The sequence below is a fragment of the Bombina bombina genome, chromosome 6 (assembly GCF_027579735.1).
Source record: "Bombina bombina isolate aBomBom1 chromosome 6, aBomBom1.pri, whole genome shotgun sequence".
In the NCBI taxonomy this organism is placed as follows: Eukaryota; Metazoa; Chordata; class Amphibia; order Anura; family Bombinatoridae; genus Bombina; species Bombina bombina.
The window spans coordinates 167,461,569-167,480,806 of record NC_069504.1 but is presented as its reverse complement, the minus strand read 5'-3'; the positions used below and the strand labels follow the sequence as shown (position 1 = coordinate 167,480,806).

General features: G+C 37.3%; 1 protein-coding gene across 3 annotated transcripts in view; it reads right to left on the bottom strand.

Moving 5' to 3' along the window:
- Nucleotides 1-19,238, bottom strand: part of CADPS2 (calcium dependent secretion activator 2) — a 1,413,577-nt gene that overhangs the window by 997,025 nt on the left and 397,314 nt on the right. For all 3 annotated transcript variants that reach the window (XM_053716670.1, XM_053716668.1, XM_053716669.1), the window contains exon 7: nt 968-1,079. In XM_053716670.1, the coding sequence (XP_053572645.1) occupies nt 968-1,079 (112 nt within the window). The remainder of the gene's footprint in view (nt 1-967; nt 1,080-19,238) is intronic.

The following is a 19,238-nucleotide window of genomic DNA, read 5'->3' as shown; positions in this document are numbered from 1 at the left end:
AATGCTTTTATTTTGAAATCTAATTTTTAAAAGAAAAAGACATTTAAGCAACACTGCTTTTTACATGACAATAATAGTACTTTAATTATTAATTATATTTATATTATAACACTTTAAAAAAATTTTTTTTAAAGGAACAGTCTACTTGAAAATGTTTAGTGCTTTTAATGATGACTCCTATGTAACTCCACCAAAGTGAGCACAATTTTATCTATATGGCACACATGAACTAGCGCTGTCTAGCAGAGAAAACTGTCAAAATTTACTGAGATAAATTAGGTTTAGCTTTCAACAAAGAATACCAAGAAAACAAAGCAAATTTGATGATAAAAGTACATTGGAAAGTTGTTTAAAATTGCATGCCCTATCTGAGTCATGAAAGTAAAATTTTGACTAGACTTTCCCTTTTATATACGTTTACCTCTATGATTACCTGTATCTAAGCCCCTGCAGACTGCCCTTTATCTCAGCACTTTTTACAATCTTGTATTTTAGCCAATCAGTGCTGGTTCTTGTATTGCCACTATCATCCTCCAAAGGAGTGTGCACAATGGTATCTATATGGCACACATGAACTAGCACTGTCTGGCTGTTGTGCAAGATTTAAAAAGCATTGAGATAAGGGACAGAGTGCAAGGGCTCAGAAACAAACTTAGAAGTTATAAAGTATATTAATATAACAATGTTAGTTATTCAAAGCTGTAGAATGGGTAGTAAAGGTGATTCTTTATGACTGGAGCACAATTAGAACAATACTCTAGAACTGGTGGGGTCAGAGGTTGTATTGCATTGTATACATTTTACTTCTCATCATTTCCTGATGTTATGGACATCTAGTATGAAATTTACTAGCAAGCAATTAGTGAACATATTTATATCACATCTTGTAAAATATAAAATAGCAAGTAGTTTTTTTATACATAGCAACGGACACATTTTTATTAAGATAAAGCAAAACAGAACTTACTTTTCCAAGCTCTTTGTCTTCAAGTGCCAGAACACCTGTACTTTCAGTGAACAGTTTTACTTTAACAATTGGGCGTGGATGGGTGGTAGTAAAATCTCCTTGGGTACCCCATCTGCAAACATATGACAATCAGTTACAAATATTGAAGTTGTTGCAAACCAACAATGCAACTAAGCATAGTAAAGTTAGACTACGTTTCTAATTTGCAGGCTAGAATGTTCTTCTTTATCTGATCATGTGCCGAGCCTTACCGCGCATCTCCAAAAATGTCTCACTAGTAAAAAAAAAAAAAAGCAAAAACGGACGTTTGTACATTACATATGACCAGACTGGGTTTTTTGGTGTGTAAGCACATAGTTAAAAAATTTTTTAAAAAAATTCAAATTTCACCATCATTTTAAAACATTTTCTAGAATTTTCCTGCTAAAACGTACAAACATTATATGACAGGTGCAATGACCTCTAAAATACACACATTATATGTCATCTCAGAGAAAGAGGATCTGAATGTGACTTAAAAGGACATTTAAACACTAAATACATTTTATACACAGCACTTTTATTATGGGTGCCACCATTTTGTAACCTAGGTTTCACTGAATCTGAAGGAAACTTGCTGCAAATGTGCAAACACGTCAGCACTGGAATGTAGTGAAAACATGAGTCCAACATGGCAGCACCAATGAAGGGAAGGAGGCAGTGAATAACCTCAATACTACGCATATAAAATGTATTTAATGAGGCCTATCTATCAAGCCATCAACTTTCTTGTATTCGGCAGCACCAATACGCTCGCCTAACATCGCGGCCGCGGACCTGAATACGATCTCCATATTTATAAAAAAAGCTGCGCACCAAGTACGGGGCGATGAGCAGCGGACTGTTAACTAGCAGTCATCAATCTCGCTGCTATTCGGCTTTTTACCAATTTTATTTATACCCTATCACTAAACACCACCACTATACTAAAATGTTTAACCGCTATCCCGCTGCTCCCGGACCCCGCCGCAACTAAATAAATGTATTAACCCCTAAACCCCTGGCCTCCCACATCACTACCACTTACTAAACCTATTAACCCCTAAACTGCCAGCCCCCCACATCGCCAGAAACTAAATTAAGCTATTAACCCCTTAACCTAACAACCCGCTAACTTTACATTAAAAGTACAACATCCCTTTCTTATAATAAATTTAAACTTACCTTTAGAATTAAAATAAACTATATTAAACTGTTAATTAACCTACCCTAACTATGATACATTAAACTACCAATTAAATTAACTATATTACATATTTAAAAACCTAACCCTACTCAAATTATTTAAAACTACAATTAAAAATGACTAAATTACAAAAAATAAACACTAAGTTACAAAAAATAAAAAACACTATATTACAAAAAATAAAAAACACTAAGTTACAAAAAATAAAAAACACTAAGTTACAAAAAATAAAAAAACCACAGTATCAAAAATAAAGAAGAATTACACCTAATCTAATAGCCCTATCAAAATAAAAAAGCCCCCCCAAAATAAAAAAAACTTAGCTTACAATAAACTACCAATGGCCCTTAAAAGGGCCTTTTGCGGGGCATTGCCCCAAAGAAATCAGCTCTTTTACCTGTAAAAAACATAACAAACAAACCCCAACAGTAAAACCCACCACCCACACAACCAACCCCCCAAATAAAAACCCTATCTAAAAAACCTAAGCTCCCCATTCCCCTGAAAAGGGCATTTATATGGGCATTGTTCTTAAAAGGGCATGTAGCTCTTTTACTGCCCAGACCCTACTCTAAAAATAAAACCCACCCAAAAAAAACTTAAATAAACCTAACACTAAACCCTGACGATCCACTTACAGTTTTTAAAGTTCTGCTTGAAGGATCCATCCAGTTGGCAAGAAGTCTTCATCCGAGCAGCCTCTTCCATCTTCATCCAGCCGGCGAAGTCTGGGCACTAAAAGAGCTAAAAGCCATTTTAAGGGCAATCCCCATACAAATGCCCTTTTCAGGGCAATGGGGAGCTTAGGTTTTTTAGATAGTGTTTTTATTTGGGGGGGTTGGTTGTGTGGGTGGTGGGTTTTACTGTTGGGGAGGTGTTTGTTTTTTTACAGGTAAAAGAGCCGATTTCTTTGGGGGCAATGCCCCGCAAAAGGCCCTTTTAAGGGCCATTGGTAGTCTATTGTAGGCTAGGGTTTTTTTTTATTTTGGAGGGACTTTTTGATTTTGATAGGGCTATTAGATTAGGTGTAATTCTTTTTTATTTTTGATAATGTGGTTTTATATTTTTTGTAACATAGTGTTTTTTATTTTTTGTAACCGTTTTTTTTTAATTTCTTGTAACTTAGTGTTTAGTTTTTTTTGTAATCTAGTAATTTTTAATTGTAGATTTAAATAAGTTGAGTAGGGTTATGTTTTTAAATATGTAATTTATTTAATTTAATTGGTAGTTTAATGTATTTTTTTTTTTTTTTTTTTTTTTTTTTTTATAAATTTTTATTGAGTGATAAATAGATACAACATCGATAGCGTTACATCAGTCTATTGATTACTTTACATAACAGGTATGGTCCTGGTATACAATCCAGGAAGAAAAAATAATAAAAGAAAAAATAAAGGGAAACAGGGTACCAAAATAAGAGGAAAGAAAAGAACATAAGGCAAAACTTGTGCACTCATAAGCATTTTCCTAAACATTAAGTTCACAGTGTCATTCCTCAAGCCATAATATCAAATCACTTAAAACAGTTATATATATCATTTTACTACGTCATATAACATTTCCTTCCTGGGTGAGAATCAAACTATACTACGAAGGCATGGCTATGATCGGGGTGAAGGTAATACTACGGGGTATGTAGTGACCTGTACTCTTCCCACAAAAAGGAAATGGACAAATAATCATCTAACCTTTTAGATATCACAAAATGGTACTTTTCTAGTAATATAGTGGTGGATACTAAGGATCTCCATTTCTCCACTGTGGGGGGGTCTGTTTGTTTCCAGTGTTGTGGGATCAATCTTTTGGCACTATTGATCAATATATATAGTAGTTGGAGTCTGAGTTTGCATCTAACTTTTGGGAATTTATTAAATAATATTGTCACCGGGTCTAAAGGTAGTGTAATGCCAAGAATCTTTTTGATTTCTTCTATGATTGCTACCCAAAAAGAGTGTATCCTGGGACACAGCCACCATATGTGCGCAAAAGTGCCCGGTTGCTCACATTGCCTCCAACAGATTGGTAAAGTGCCCTTAAATATTGTAGCTAGCCTAGAGGGTGTGAGGTACCATCGACATTGAAGCTTAACATTCATTTCACGTATTGATACTGAGGAGGTGTATCTGTTCATGTTTTGAAATATCTGAAGCCATTCCTCCTGTGATAAGTGGATCTGCAGGTCCTCCTCCCACCTAGCTGTATACGAGGGGAGTGTTCTAGAGTGGTGTGTCAATAGTAATTTGTATGTTAGAGATAATAAGCCTTTTTTAGGAAATTCCATATAACACATATTTTCGAAAGCAGTAAGGGGTCTTAGGATGTTTTCTTTCTCTTTGTGGCTAGTGATAAAATGGGTGAGTTGATTATAGCTAAACCATTGTCCAAACACTCCATCTTGATATTCTTGAAGGTCTGATCTAGGTTTCACTGTCTTATTGTGTAACACATGATAACACAGTGTGGATTTGCATAATGTTGTGACTACCGTTGGGGAGCTGGGGACTCGAAGAGGTAGACTTGGGTTGTGCAGTAAGGGGGTGAGTGGCGATGTGGGGGAAGATATAAGTGATATTTTTGTAAAATGTTTGTCCCACAGTTTATATGTCTCTAGTGTTAACTTGGAAGTGTCTTGGGCAAGTCGTCTATTCTGAGGGGTGATCCAGCAATAGCTTCCCAGCTGTGTTGCTCCTGCTAGAGCGTGTTCTAAGGACACCCATTCTTTACTTTGTAAATTTTTGCTCCAGTCGGCTATTCGGGTAAGAAACACCGCCCATCTATAAAATTGCAGGCAGGGTACCCCCAACCCACCGTTTTCTTTTGAACGATACATCGTAGTTTTAGCTATCCTCTGTCGTTTGTTGTTCCAGATAAACGAGTTAAGGATCTTTTGTAGTGTGTTTATTTGCGAATCTGGAATGTGTATAGGGAGTGTTTGGAAAATGTAGAGTATTTTTGGTAGTATCGACATTTTGACTGCATGTATCCTTCCTATCCAAGAGAGGGTTTTATTTTGCCAGGAGTTCAGCTCTTGCTGTATACTTTTGATAAGGGGCTGATAATTAAGTGAGGCCAAGAGGTGTGGTTTGCTAGTAAGATTAATCCCTAAATACTTAGTAGAGATTTTTTGGTATTTAAATTTATGGGTTAGTACTATGGTGTGAATATCATCCTGGGAGAGGCCAATACTTAGGAATTCTGATTTGCTGACATTTACTTTGAAATTTGAATATGATCCATAGTGAGTGAGTTCTTCCATTACAGCTTGTATAGAGCTGCATGGTGATGACAGTGTGAGGAACACATCGTCAGCATAAAGTGTGACTTTGTATTCCTGTGAACCTATGCATATACCTTTAATATTTGTGTTTTGTCTGATTCTAATAGCCAAAATCTCCATAGCCAGTACAAATAGCAGTGGCGAAAGTGGGCACCCCTGTCTTGTACCGTTACTTATCGGGAATGAAGAGGAGAGAGCGTTATTTAGTACTACTTTGGCGCTAGGGCGACTATAAAGAGCAAATATCTTAGTAATGTATGCGTCTGGGAACCCAAATTTGTCTAATGTTAGCCGGAGGAAAGCCCAATGTAGCCTATCGAAGGCTTTTTCTGCATCCATAGATGCAAATATAGAAGGTAGATGGTGTGTGGATGCATGTTCTATCAGGGTGATTATTTTAGTAGTGTTATCTCGGGCCTCTCGGCCCGGGGTAAACCCAGCCTGGTTGATACCTATCAATGATGGAAGGACTTTATTCAAACGGTGAGCTAAGATTTTGGCGTAAATTTTTGCGTCTACATTCAGTAGTGATATAGGTCTAAAGTGAGGTGGGCAGTCAGGGGATTTTCCCGGTTTAGGAAGAACTGTTATGTGGGCTTCCAACATAGATTTAGGGAAGGATCCAGTGTGTTCTGCATGATTGAAGGCATTTAATAAATGGGGGAGTAGAATTGATTGAAAAGTTTGATAATATCTGGTCGTCAACCCATCGGGACCGGGGCATTTGCCTGCATTCAAATTTTTAATAGCTGAAGCTATTTCCGAGGGCTTTATTTGTGACTTCAAGGTCTCGATTTGGTCGTCAGTAAGCTGTGGGAGGTTACAGGAATCTAAGTATTTTCGTATATCGCTTTCCTCTCTATCTGCCTCTGTATTTCTATTGATATTATATAAAGTATGGTAATAATTGTGGAATTGTTGCAAAATCTTAGGGGTTGTCTGAACCTTAGTATTGTCTGATAACTTAAGGTGATGAATATATGCTTTTAGTTTTTTCCGTTTGAGTGTTCTAGCTAAGAATTTGCCTGCCCTGTTTCCTTCATAGAAAAATAGTTGTTTAATTCGCAGATGGGTTTTTTGTTGTTCAATGGACAAAAAGTCATTGAGTTGGTCACGGATGTTTTTTATGTCTGTTAAAATATGGTTATTGGTGGGGTCTTGTTTATGGGCATATTCAGCTTGAGTCAATTTAGAGGTAAGTGAGTTGTATAGTTGTGTGGCTATTTTTCTAATACGGGACTTTAGTTCAATGAATTCTCCCCGGATTGTACATTTATGAGCTTCCCACAGGGTGAAAGGACTGTCTACAGAATGCATGTTTTTCTCAAAGTACTCAGTCAGGGATTTAGTTATCTTTTCTAGATTTAGGGGGTTATTAAGGAGGGAATCATCTAATCTCCAAATATAAGGGGTTTGTCGGGTATCAGGCCATTTAATTTTCACTTCCACTGTAGAGTGGTCTGACCAAGAGCATGGCGTTATTTTAGATGTGTGAACTAGTGAGAGACCTACCTGGTTGGTCATAATATAGTCTATTCTGCTATAAGAAAGGTTTGGAGGGGAAAAAAAGGTATAGTCTTTTTTGTCAGGGTACACAAATCTCCACACATCGTACAGGTTATTATCTTTAAGGGCCTTCCAAAGAAAGTTGGCAGTTTTTTTAGAGGATAGCGATTTTGTGTTAGAAGTGTCTAGGTATGGTTCCATCGGAAAGTTAAAGTCACCTCCCAAGAAAACCAACCCCTGTGCTAAGTCCAGATATTTACGGAAGAGTGATTTAAAGAAAGGGATATGTTTGGAGTTAGGAGCGTATATATTTAAGAAAGTTACTTGTATACCATACAATAGTCCCGATATTCCTACATATCTGCCGTCCGTGTCTCTGTCAAGTTTTTGAAGTGTAAATGGTATATTTTTGTGTAGGAGAATACTAACTCCTCTTTTTTTAACGTCAGCTGAGCTATGATAGTGTTGAGTAAACTGTGACCCAAGATACCCTGGCTCCTTGTGTTTTTTAAAATGGGTTTCCTGTAAAAAAAGGATGTCTGCCCCCTTCTTGGCCATATCTGACAGTGCTTTATAACGTTTATTGGGAGAGTTGAACCCCTTAACATTTTGCGTGATCAATGTTAATCTACGGGCCTTCGAATTCATAATAGACGTGTAAATAGCATAGTAGATGTAGGATTTGTTTATGAGGAGTGAATATATAGTCATGAGTGCAGCATAACATAACAATAAACAATAGAACAAGAAAAACAGTTAAACACCTCAGGACCAGACCGACTGGGTCTGTAGCGGGCCCGAGCGCAGGCACAGCCCTAAAGGCTGCCCCTGCCCACACTTCCACTATCCTGAAAAAAGAAATTGGAGGGTATATGACGACAGCACATTTATACACATTTAAATGCAATTAGTAATAGTGATAATGGTGATGATGATGATAATAATGAGGATGGGGGTCTATGCATAAATTTTACTTAAACTAATAACAATGCAACATGGTGGAACCAAATATCTCAAACATCAAAGTGCAGAAAATGGTAAACATAAATATGCCAAAGAAAATAACAATACAGTTTACAGGCCCTCAATCTGCAAAGCTGTTAATGAACCATTACCGTACATACTCCAAGGCGTACTTAGAAAAAGTCAGTAGTAGTTCTAAGGATCAGCGTCCAGCTTTCAATCTCGGTGACCTAGGTTGTATAGTCCTTTGGGTCTTAGGGGTCTGGGGTTGCTGGGGTGAAGGAGGTCTTTTCTGTGAAGTGCCCGCTTGATGCCATTTCTGTAAAGTGTTGGCAGACGGAATCTTGTCCTGTGAAGGTGGCGGGACCTCTTCATCTTGCAGAACTTGAGGAGGCTCTATTTTTAGGATCTTACAAAAGGCTCCTATTTCCGAGATGTCTTTACATATATGCCTCCTATCTTCATGGATGACCAAGAGTTGAGTTGGGAAACCCCATCTATAGGGGATTCTTTTTAGTCTGAGGAGCTGTGTTAGGGGGCTGAATTCTCTCCTTTGTTGAAGTGTTCTCTGGGATAGATCCGCATAAAACTGCAACACATTGCCCCTGAATCTAATCGGCTGATTCTTCCTCGAGAGGCCCAGTATTTCTTCTTTTTCACGAAAGTTCTTGAATTTAATAATTATGTCCCTTGGAGGAGCAGAATCCGGTGGTTTCGGGCGCAATGCTCTATGGGCCCTGTCCCAAAGTATGTCTTCGTTAGAGTTAGACCCTCTCAAATGATTAAACAGAGCTGGTAGATAGGTAGGTAAGTCTTTTGGTAACACAGACTCAGGAATGCCGCGGATACGCAGGTTTTTCCTGCGGCTCCTGTTCTCTAAGTCATCCACTTTGTCATACAACAGGTCTATAGAATGTTGTTGACGGTCATATTTTAACTGTAGTTGGTCGAATTCCTCTCTAATAGTGTCGTTGCCATCTTCCAATGCTTCTACCCTGAAGCCTAGGGCATGAACATCTTGTTTCAGATCTGCTAGTTCCTCTCTCATGCACCCCCGGACTATGTCCGCAATATCCTGTTTAGATGGTAGGGAAGAGAGAACATCTGCTGGGATTTGCACTAGTTCTTGGGCAGTCTGTGTTAGTCCCAGGGGTGTCTCAGATAGCATAAGGTCGGCCCCACTCGCCACATTGTCAGTAAGGCTACCCTGTTCCACAGTCCCGAAATAGGATGTAACTGAGTTGTTTTTATTTGGTAGGGATTTGCTTATTTTATCTGGTTTGGATTTCTGCTTGGAGGTCATGATGTATGCAGATTATATGCTTTAGTATTTTCCCTAAAAGTTCTGCCCTTTTAGAGTTTAGCATATGATGTCTTGAGACCGGATGAGTTTCCTGTGGCAATTTTACTGCAGCAAGTTCCCTATCTTTGGGTTATGTGTGCTATATCCGTGAGGCCTTAACAGGCCTGACCCACGTGGCTGTCTAAATTTCTTATGAGTTATTGCAAACAGTCCTCAGTGCCGCTTGTTATTACTTTTTTCTGGGATTGTCTCTTGTCTTACGGTAAAGAGGGGGTAAGTGGCCTGTGACTGTTTTCACTTTTCTCCTTAACGTGGCCTTATCGGTAGCTTGGGCCTACGCAATGCGTATGGGAGGTAAAAAGGCCCCTCGGCCGCACTCACCACTATGCAGGACTAGTCGATCTATTCAGGGATCCATTGACCCCGGTCCTGTCTACTCGATACTGCGGTCGGCCTCCTGTACAGTGCGTTGAAAGGTAGCGTGGGCTGGTGGACCGCACCGGGAGTTCCCAACTGCTGTGATCGCGGTCAAGGGCGTCCTTTAAGATTGTAAAAAGAGCTCCGGTGCAGGTGCGATAAGCTCTTGCTGAAGGCAACACCAGTTTGCAGGAATATTTTAGGCACGAACCCCCTAATTATAGTTATCTGTGCTGTAACATCAACGGAGCTCGGAATTACACGTCCATCTTGGATGCGCCCGGCTCCGCCCCCCAGTTTAATGTATTTTTAATATAATAGTTAGGGTAGGTTAATTAATAGTTTAATATAGTTTAATTTATTTCTACAGGTAAGTTTAAATTTATTATAAGACAGGGATGTTGTAATTTTAATGTAAAGTTAGCGGGTTGTTAGGTTAAGGGGTTAATAGCTTAATTTAGTTTATGGCGATGTGGGGGGCTGGCGGTTTAGGGGTTAATAAGTTTAGTTAGTGGTAGTGATGTGGGAGGCCAGGGGTTTAGGGGTTAATACATTTATTTAGTCGCGGTGGGGTCTGGGAGAGGCAGAATAGGGATTAATACGTTCATTTAGTTGCGGTGGGGTCAGGGAGCGGCGGGATAGGGGTTAATAACTTTATTTAGGTGGCGGCGATGTCAGGGGCGGCAGATTAGGGGTGTTTAGACTCGGGGCTTATGTTAGGGTGTTAGGTGTAAACTTAAGTGGTTTTCTACCATAGAAATCAATGGAATATCTGGCAGCATCGAACATAAGCTTTCATTGCTTTCACACTCCCATTGATTCCTATGGCATCCGCGGCCTCCAGGGTGGTGGATTGAAAACCAGGTACGCTGGGCTGGAATAGCCGCGAGCGTACCGGTTAACTATTTGATAACTGAAAAAGCGTCAAATAGGGCCAAATGTGTATTTGGAACATCTGTAATAACGTAAGCATCGATCTGTGTCGGATTGAGACCGGCGGATCGCATGTTACGTCACAGATTTCAAATTTTGCCGGTCTGTAGGCTTTGATAACTAGGTTGAATCAAGCTCGCCACAATTACACTGCGGAATTCCAGAGTATTTCAGGTTGACGGCTTGATAAATATCCCCCAATGTCTCTTAAAAATGTCTTTACATCCCTATGAAACAGCAGCATTAGAACATACATTTTTTCACATGAATAAAAGATGTAATAAAAGATGTTTAACCTCTTAAGGATGAAAGTCTATCACAATTTCAGTTTACAGAAGACATTTTGATATTTTTGCTCTGTATTGGTTTCACCATAATTATTATTATTTTTTTTTTTTTAGTGAACCCATCCATATTATACATCATTTTTAAACAGAAAATCAGTACTTTAAAACATTAATGTCAATCTTTTTTTTTTTAATACAGTGCCCTGCTACTGTGTATTAACAGATAAGAAGTTTTAATACACATAATGTTACTGCACCTACACACATGTACTTAACCACTTTCATGGGGAATCTGAGGACTAATTTTCATTTCTGTTGAAATGTGTGCATGCCTGTATTTATGTAATCACATTCCACATATTCTTTTGAAACATATGTGGAATGTGATTACATAATTGTGCGCATGTGCAAATGGTGGTGGCAAATTTCGATGGAGACGCAAATCTCAACAGAAAACAGGTTCAGTGTAAAAGTATTTCCTATCTCCTTACTCTTAATTCCCGCTGTAAATAACTAGCGTTAGTTAAAGCTCTGCCCTCCAGGCAGCCACTATTAAAAAAAAAAAAAAAAAAAAATTTTTAAATAAATATTAATACATTTTAAAAAAAGTAATTGTGTGCAAACAGCAGAGGTTGTAACTGTTCAGCACAAATCGAGACAGTTGGGAGGTGTGCTAGCTGAATGCATTGGGTGAGCCAATAGCATGAAGCATATATGTGCAGCCACAAATTAGCAGCTCCTGAGTCTACCTAGGTATCCCTTTCAATATAGCCTATCAAGAGGAAAAAACAAATTAGACAATAGACTTAAATTGGAAAGTTGTTTAAAATCAAATGCCCTATCTGAATCTTGAAAGAAAACAATTGGGGTTTATGTCCCTTTAAGTATACAATCACTGTTGCTGGGTAGCCTCTTATGTTGGCAATCCAACAACAAAATGAGACATGCGCTGATCACATTGTGTATCTCATATAACTATCAGACACACTGTGACTGGAACTTTATGTTCCTACAACCGCTTGCCTGGGGTGACCTCCATATCACTATTTGTGAACCGCCTCACTGCTAAGGCCTACAGAAATAGGACAATCTTGCAGATGTTGGAGAGATCTGCACGACCCCAGCCAAGGAAGTGGACGCCATATGCACACGTCTGTTAAATTTAAGTTAAACAGAAGCATCAGGTGTGCACTTCCGTTTCATTTGCTTATAATTATGTCCTACTACTGCTCAAGAAGAAGCAGCAGGAAGTACCTAACCACCAATGACTATTAGTCAATCATCCTTATTCTTACTAGGACGTACAAAACAGATACTGGTCTATTGGTTTCAATTTAAATTACAAAATGTTTACATGCTATTCTATTATATAAATTATAGAAGATATTTGGGTACAACGGCATTTTAAGAAATAAATATTATACAAAATATTTGGACTGGACAATTGGTGGATTGCTGGTTAAAAAGGTTGGTAATCTAGTGGAAGAGATATGAAAAATGGGGTCTAAAGAAAAAGCTCAGACTCGATTTTAATGGTAATTTGGGGGGGCAGGCAAGCGATGTTCTTAGTATGCTAAGCATGAAATGCCAAAGAAAGGAATGAAAAGATGTTTAAGTAACATACGTTATATAGCTGGAACACTTCAAGGGATATTAAAACAATTTTTTTTCTTTCATAATTCAGATAGAGCATGCAATTTTAAGCAACTTTCTCATTTGCTCCTATTTTCATTTTTTTCTTTGTTCTCTGGGTATCTTTGTTTGAAAAGGTAGGAAAGTAAGCTAATGACCGGGCCAATTTTTGGTTCAGCACCATGGCTAGCGCTTGCTGAGTGGTGGCTACATTTAGCCACCAATAAGCAAGTGCAACCCAGGTTCTGAACCAAAAATGGGTTGGCTCTTAAGCATACATTCATACTTTTTCAAATAAAGATACTAAGAGAAGGAAGAAAAAATGATAATAAGATTGAATTAGAAAGTTGCTTAAAATTGCATGCTCTATCTCAATGAAAGCTTAATTTTGACTTGAGTGCCCCTTTAAGTGCGCCAGTATCACGATGTAAGAAACACATCAAAGTGAATTAACATCTAAAGATTTTTAAGTGTCTCAAAACATCAAAGCCTACCCCAGCTGAGAGGCAGAGCAACAGAATACTGCTTTTAAAAGGTCAGTCAAATATTATATTAACAAAAAAGGTCATTACCCTGGCTTGTGGTCCTTATTAAAATACAAAGACAAGGAGCAATTAAAAATGCTTTAACTCTCATGCAATAAACCATCTGCAACAATATAAAGCACCGTGCTGAGCGTATTTAATGCATAAGCATAACAGTGTTTTATATATAAAATGGTATCTTTTAATCTAATGTAGATAATCATACTGGTATTTTGCACATTAACCCATATTAGCAAATAAACAAACAAAGAGGTGTAATTTTCCAAAGTGGAAGCATTTTTTTGATAGCAACATAATATAAGATATTGTAATTTCTGAAAATAATATAATGAGCAACAATTATTAAAGGGACAGTCTAGTATACATTAAACTTTCATTATTCAGATAGGACTTTTAATTTTAATCAACTTTCCAATTTACTTTTAATATCAAATTTGCTTTTTTTCTCTTGGTAAAACATAGGTAGGCTCATATGCTAATTTCTAAGCCTTTGAGGGCTGCCTCTTATCACATGCTTTTAAATCTCTTTTCAACACAAAGATACAAAGTACACGTGGGCTATATAGATAACACTGTGTTCAGGCACAGGGGGTTATTTAAGATTTTGCACAAAACAATGCTAACTGCAAGACAATAGATAATAAACAGTCACAGTCATGCGATCAGGGGGCTGGAAGAAGGTTCCTAGATACAAGATAATCACAGAGGTAAAAAGTGTATTATTATAATTGTGTTGGTTATGCAACACTGGGGAATGGGTAATAAAGGGATTATCTTTCTTTTAAAACAATAACAATTCTATAGTAGACTGTCCCTTTAATAACACCTAGTCCACAACATTGCAGAGATTTTCCATTAATCTGAGCTTTAAAATTCTTCACTTTTAACAATGTTGGACCAGGAATGTATAGAACTATACTGCATATAGAAGTAGTTTTTAAAAAAACTAAGAACTGCAAAGTTGTAGGATTGCAAAGAAAAATACTGTAGCTTAGTTTACCCAAATAATATTATTTTGGAAACAAAATCTGTATTTTTACCTTAACTTAAATGAGAGATGTAGGTTAAATGCACAAAATGAATAAACATAGTTTAGAAATGGAAAATTGGAAAACCTGTGTTGCCAGTCAAGGCTACGTCTCTTTGTACCTAGATCAAAGCCCTGGATCATATTGCATTTTCAAACCTCAATTATAACAAACAAAATATGTACAAGAATGTGCTCTGTCTTTCAGATTTATCGTTCACAAAATGGCAACTGTTAGAATCTTTCACTTGTATGTGATTTGGGAATGTTAGAGTTAACTCACTGTAAAATCTCACTTATATGTTTTATGTAATATTTGTGTCTTTTCTGCGCGTTAAAGGGACAGGGAATCCCCAAACATTTTTTCATGATTTGGATAGAACATACAATTTTAAACAACTTTCCAATTTACTTCCATTATCAAATTTGCTCCATTCATTTGTTATACTTTGCTAAAGGAACAGCATTGCACTACTGACAGCTAGATGAACACATCTAGTTAGCCAATCACAAGAGACAAATGTGTGCAGGCACCAATCAGCAGCTAGCTCCCACTAGTGTAGGATATGTGCGTATTCTTTTTAAACAAGGGAGAACAAGAGAACAAAGCACATTTGAAAATAGATGTGAATTTACAAAATGAAATGCTCTATATGAATCATGCAAGTTTAATTTTTACTTTCCCATTTCTTTGACATGTTAATAAAGTGTATTTTTTTAGCATTTTCCATTTTTTTTGTATTTCTAAATTTTCATTTTAAAAGTCCAACATTATTTTTTCTCTCTCCGGTGATAAAATAGAGATGCTGTGGTTAAAATATTTAACCATTCGCTTGTAATACCAGATTGTGCTTTATTCTTTGTGCAAAAGATAACGCACCCTGCACTATCAATTGTGCTCCACTTGTAATCTACCATTGTGTTAGTATGATACTCCACATAATCTCATTAGAAGCTGCACTGGGTGTATTCTAGTCTGTAACTTTGACTATGTGTTTAAACCATTTACATGAGACAAAACACAAAATGGTACAGAGCATTAGTTGCCTCAGAGGACAGCATGAGCAGTAGCTTTCTCACCAAAAAAAATAATAATACTTGGAAGTGTGCCACAATTGAAAAAAATGGTTTGGTCAGCATAGCTTCTCACTGTGTGAAGCCTAATCTTGATAAAAAAAGAGGGTGTGGCTGTACAGTGTAAATAAAACAAGCATGTTTTAAAAGTTTCCCAATACAATATTCCTTCTATGGACAGATAAGTATTATTTTACTGTTTCTTGAAAGATTAAGCATAAAGCAATGGCACAAAGATTATAGGGAGTTTCTTGGGAGTTAAAACCTGTATTATGTGTTCTGATGATTTAGACATGAACTGAAGATACTTAGTGTCACATTTTAGTATATTCTTAAACCTGGTACACTATATTTATACATCATCTTGACAATGTGTGAGATTATGGAGTAATCATTGGCTTAGTTCAGATTGGATGGAAAAAAATTCTAAAACTCTACAGTCCAAATAAAATTAGATTAGAAGACTGAAGAGGAGGATGAGTCGTAAATCAAGATGGAAGAGTGCCATTTTTAGGTGTGAAGAGGATATTTTTGTCACTATGAGAATAAGGTATATGAAACTAGGAGGTGTTCTATGAATTAAAAAACAAAAATTCTATGATAAGGGGGAATTCGTCATCAATGAAGCTAAATAAAAGTAGTGAGCGAGAATATTTGTTATGAGAAGAACAGTTTTGAAGAACAGTCTTTTAAGGTGGTTGAACAAATAAATTATTTAGGGATATTCTTAGATTAGAAACCCAAAAAGTGGAAATACATTTTTAAAAATGTTTTGCCAAGTGTAAGTTATATTTACTCAGATGGTCATTGTTACCTTTATCTCTATGAGCCAAAATTATGATGATTAAAGAATTATTATTTCCTAAGATCCTATATCTGATGCTGTCATATCTTTTCCTGGATGGGATGGTATCCGTCCCTTTAATTTCCTCTGCTGCAGCTTACTCCTTGGCCACCAGAGGACTCATCCTTTTTGTGATTACTGGTTGTTTGGACCTGTGTTTCTGTTCTCCTATAAATGGGCTTCCTCATTTAGGTGCTATGGCATTAAGGATTTTTCTGTTTCCAGTCTGTCTGTCCTGGGAGCTCTCTCAAAAACCAGTGAGCCTTGTAAGCTGCCATCCAAGCCTGTGAGTCTTGTAAGCTGCCATCCAAGCCTATGAGTCTAGTAAATTGCCATTCAAGCCTGTGAGTCTAGTAAATTGCCATTCAAGCCTGTGAGTCTAGTAAATTGCCATCCAAGCCTGTGAGTCTAGTAAATTGCCATTCAAGCCTGTGAGTCTAGTAAGCTGCCATCCAAGCATGTGAGTCTAGTAAGCTGCCATCCAAGCCTATGAGTCTAGTAAATTGCCATCCAAGCCTATGAGTCTAGTAAATTGCCACCCAAGCCTATGAGTCTAGTAAATCGTCATCCAAGCCTATGAGTCTAGTAAATTGCCACCCAAGCCTATGAGTCTAGTAAATTGCCACCCAAGCCTATGAGTCTAGTAAATTTCCACCCAAGCCTATGAGTCTAATAAATTGCCACCCAAGCCTATGAGTCTAGTAAATCACCATCCAAGCCTATGAGTCTAGTAAATTGCCACCCAAGCCTATGAGTCTAGTAAATCGCCATCCAAGTCTATGAGTCTAGTAAATTGCCATCCAAGCCTATGAGTCTAGTAAATCGCCACCCAAGCCTATGAGTCTAGTAAATCGCCATCCAAGCCTATGAGTCTAGTAAATTGCCACCCAAGCCTATGAGTCTAGTAAATTGCCACCCAAGCCTATGAGTCTAGTAAATTGCCACCCAAGCCTATGAGTCTAGTAAATCGCCATCCAAGCCTATGAGTCTAGTAAATTGCCACCCAAGCCTATGAGTCTAGTAAATTGCCACCCAAGCCTATGAGTCTAGTAAATTGCCACCCAAGCCAATTCCCGAGTATCCTGTAGTATTGCTATCTCATGTTCCTGGTTATCCTGTAGCATTGCTATCCCATGTTCCTGGTTATCCTGTGGCATTGCTATCTCAAGTCCCTGAGTATCCTGTGGCATTGCTATCCCATGTTCCAGAGTATCCTGTGGCATTGCTATCTCAAAGTTCCTGACTATCCTGTGGCATTGCTATACCAAGTTCCTGAGTCTCCTGTGGCATTGCTATCTCAAGTTCCCAAGTATCCTGTGGCATTGCTATCTCAAGTTCCCAATTATCCTGTGGCATGGCTATCTCAGGTTCCCGAGTATACTGTGGCATTGTTATCCCAAGTACCTGAGTATCCTGTGGCCTTGAACCTTGCTTCTGTTTGGTATCTGACTGTTCTTACTTTGTGTTTTCAATAAAGGTTTTTGTTCTACTGCATTAGTCATGCCTAGAAGAAATTATTCTAAGGTAAAATAAACTGTTCTGTTTCCTGAACCTAAAAACACCACACCCGAGCTCCAACCTGAACACCCCTTAATTGTAACAGATGCAAAACATTCCATTATTTATAAAGTCTCAACATGTTCAAGGCTTCAATAAAGTATGCTTTGAATTTATTTTGGGAAGTAGGAACCCATGTGTGTCTATTTTCAAACTTACTCAACTTAGAGAATATGGGGGTCTTTTATTTCCATCTATTAAATATTATAACTGGGTCACTATGGTGAAATACACTGCTCATTGGTTGATGGAAACAAATGATTTAACCTTCTATAGAATGGCAGAGGAGCTAATAAAGCTATTTAAAAGCTATTTTCCATTGCTGATTTGTAACAGACATAAAAGATTGGCAGAAATGATGTAAGGAATGTCAAATTGAGTATAGTATAGTAGAGTTTCTAAATATCTACCTATAGTGGGAAATCCAGACTTTTCTCCAGGATTGGGATGAGATTTTTAAGCAGTGGCAGCAAAAAGGCTTGGAATGTGTTATACAATTTAAAACAGGATGATTCTATTTAATTAACTCTTTTGATATTGTATCTAAACATTTTGTTATTCCTAACAAGAATTTCTATGCTTATTCGCAAATAAGACACTGTTATGTGAATGCATTTAAAGTTGCTGTTAATTCATTTGGGACCTAGGATATTTAGATTAAGGGATCGTTATAGAAGTGTGGAATATATAGCATTTAGATTTGGTATAAAACCCTTCTGCGTATAAAGGGCTATGAGGAAATTACTGATATTAAGCAAAGTGTTGTATTAGCGGATAATGCCAGTAATTCAATTGCATGACGAGGGTCATATGACAATATTGAATAACTCCTATATTTTACCTCTTTTTCTGTCTAAATGAAACACCAATTGCATTGGAAATTGTTCTGTTTTATCCCAAAGCGGATATTATTCATTGTTTTTTTTTGCTAGATTCTGGAACAGAGTTAATTATTGGTTAAACCAGTTTTACAACATAAAATATCCCTAAAATTGAAAGATATGTTTCTTATAATGAACAAGGTACTATTAGAAATGACTGCTTAATTAATACTGTCATTCTGGTGGGTCATAATTTAATCCTTAAATAATGGAAATCTTGTCATGGGCCTGGTATTGTGGAATTTGATAAGAAGATGCAATCACAAATTATTTTGGAAAAATAAATGTATTTATTCAAAAGGTTAGGAGGAGAGGTATGGGCAATGGGGGGCTTGCCCACACCCTTTTTTATGAATATTGTGGTATTTATTTAGATCCTGTGGAGATTGATCAATAATAGTTCTGTAAAATATGTAAGAACTAAAAGGAAATGTTTTTTTTCCATGTCTTTTGTTGTATGTGTGTAAAGGTTTGATTTATATTTTCTTTATGAAACTCCAATAAAAAGAAAAAGAATATTTTGTTTGTTCACATAATCTTTACCTATAAACTGGTCTTACCGGCGCCTCATCTCCAAACCATAGTTAGGCTACTGGTTAAGAATGTGGATATGGTGAGGAGACTCTGCAATCCTTTTATTGATGTTTTAGGCTTATGATTGGTCTCCAAAAGGCACAGGGGTAATGTGATTTGAGCCTTACACTTACTGGATGTAAAGGTATTTGGTACTTTATATAATTAATTGTCTCATATCATGCAATATACAAAGGCCAGAGGGTGCAGGGGCTGTATTCTAAAGA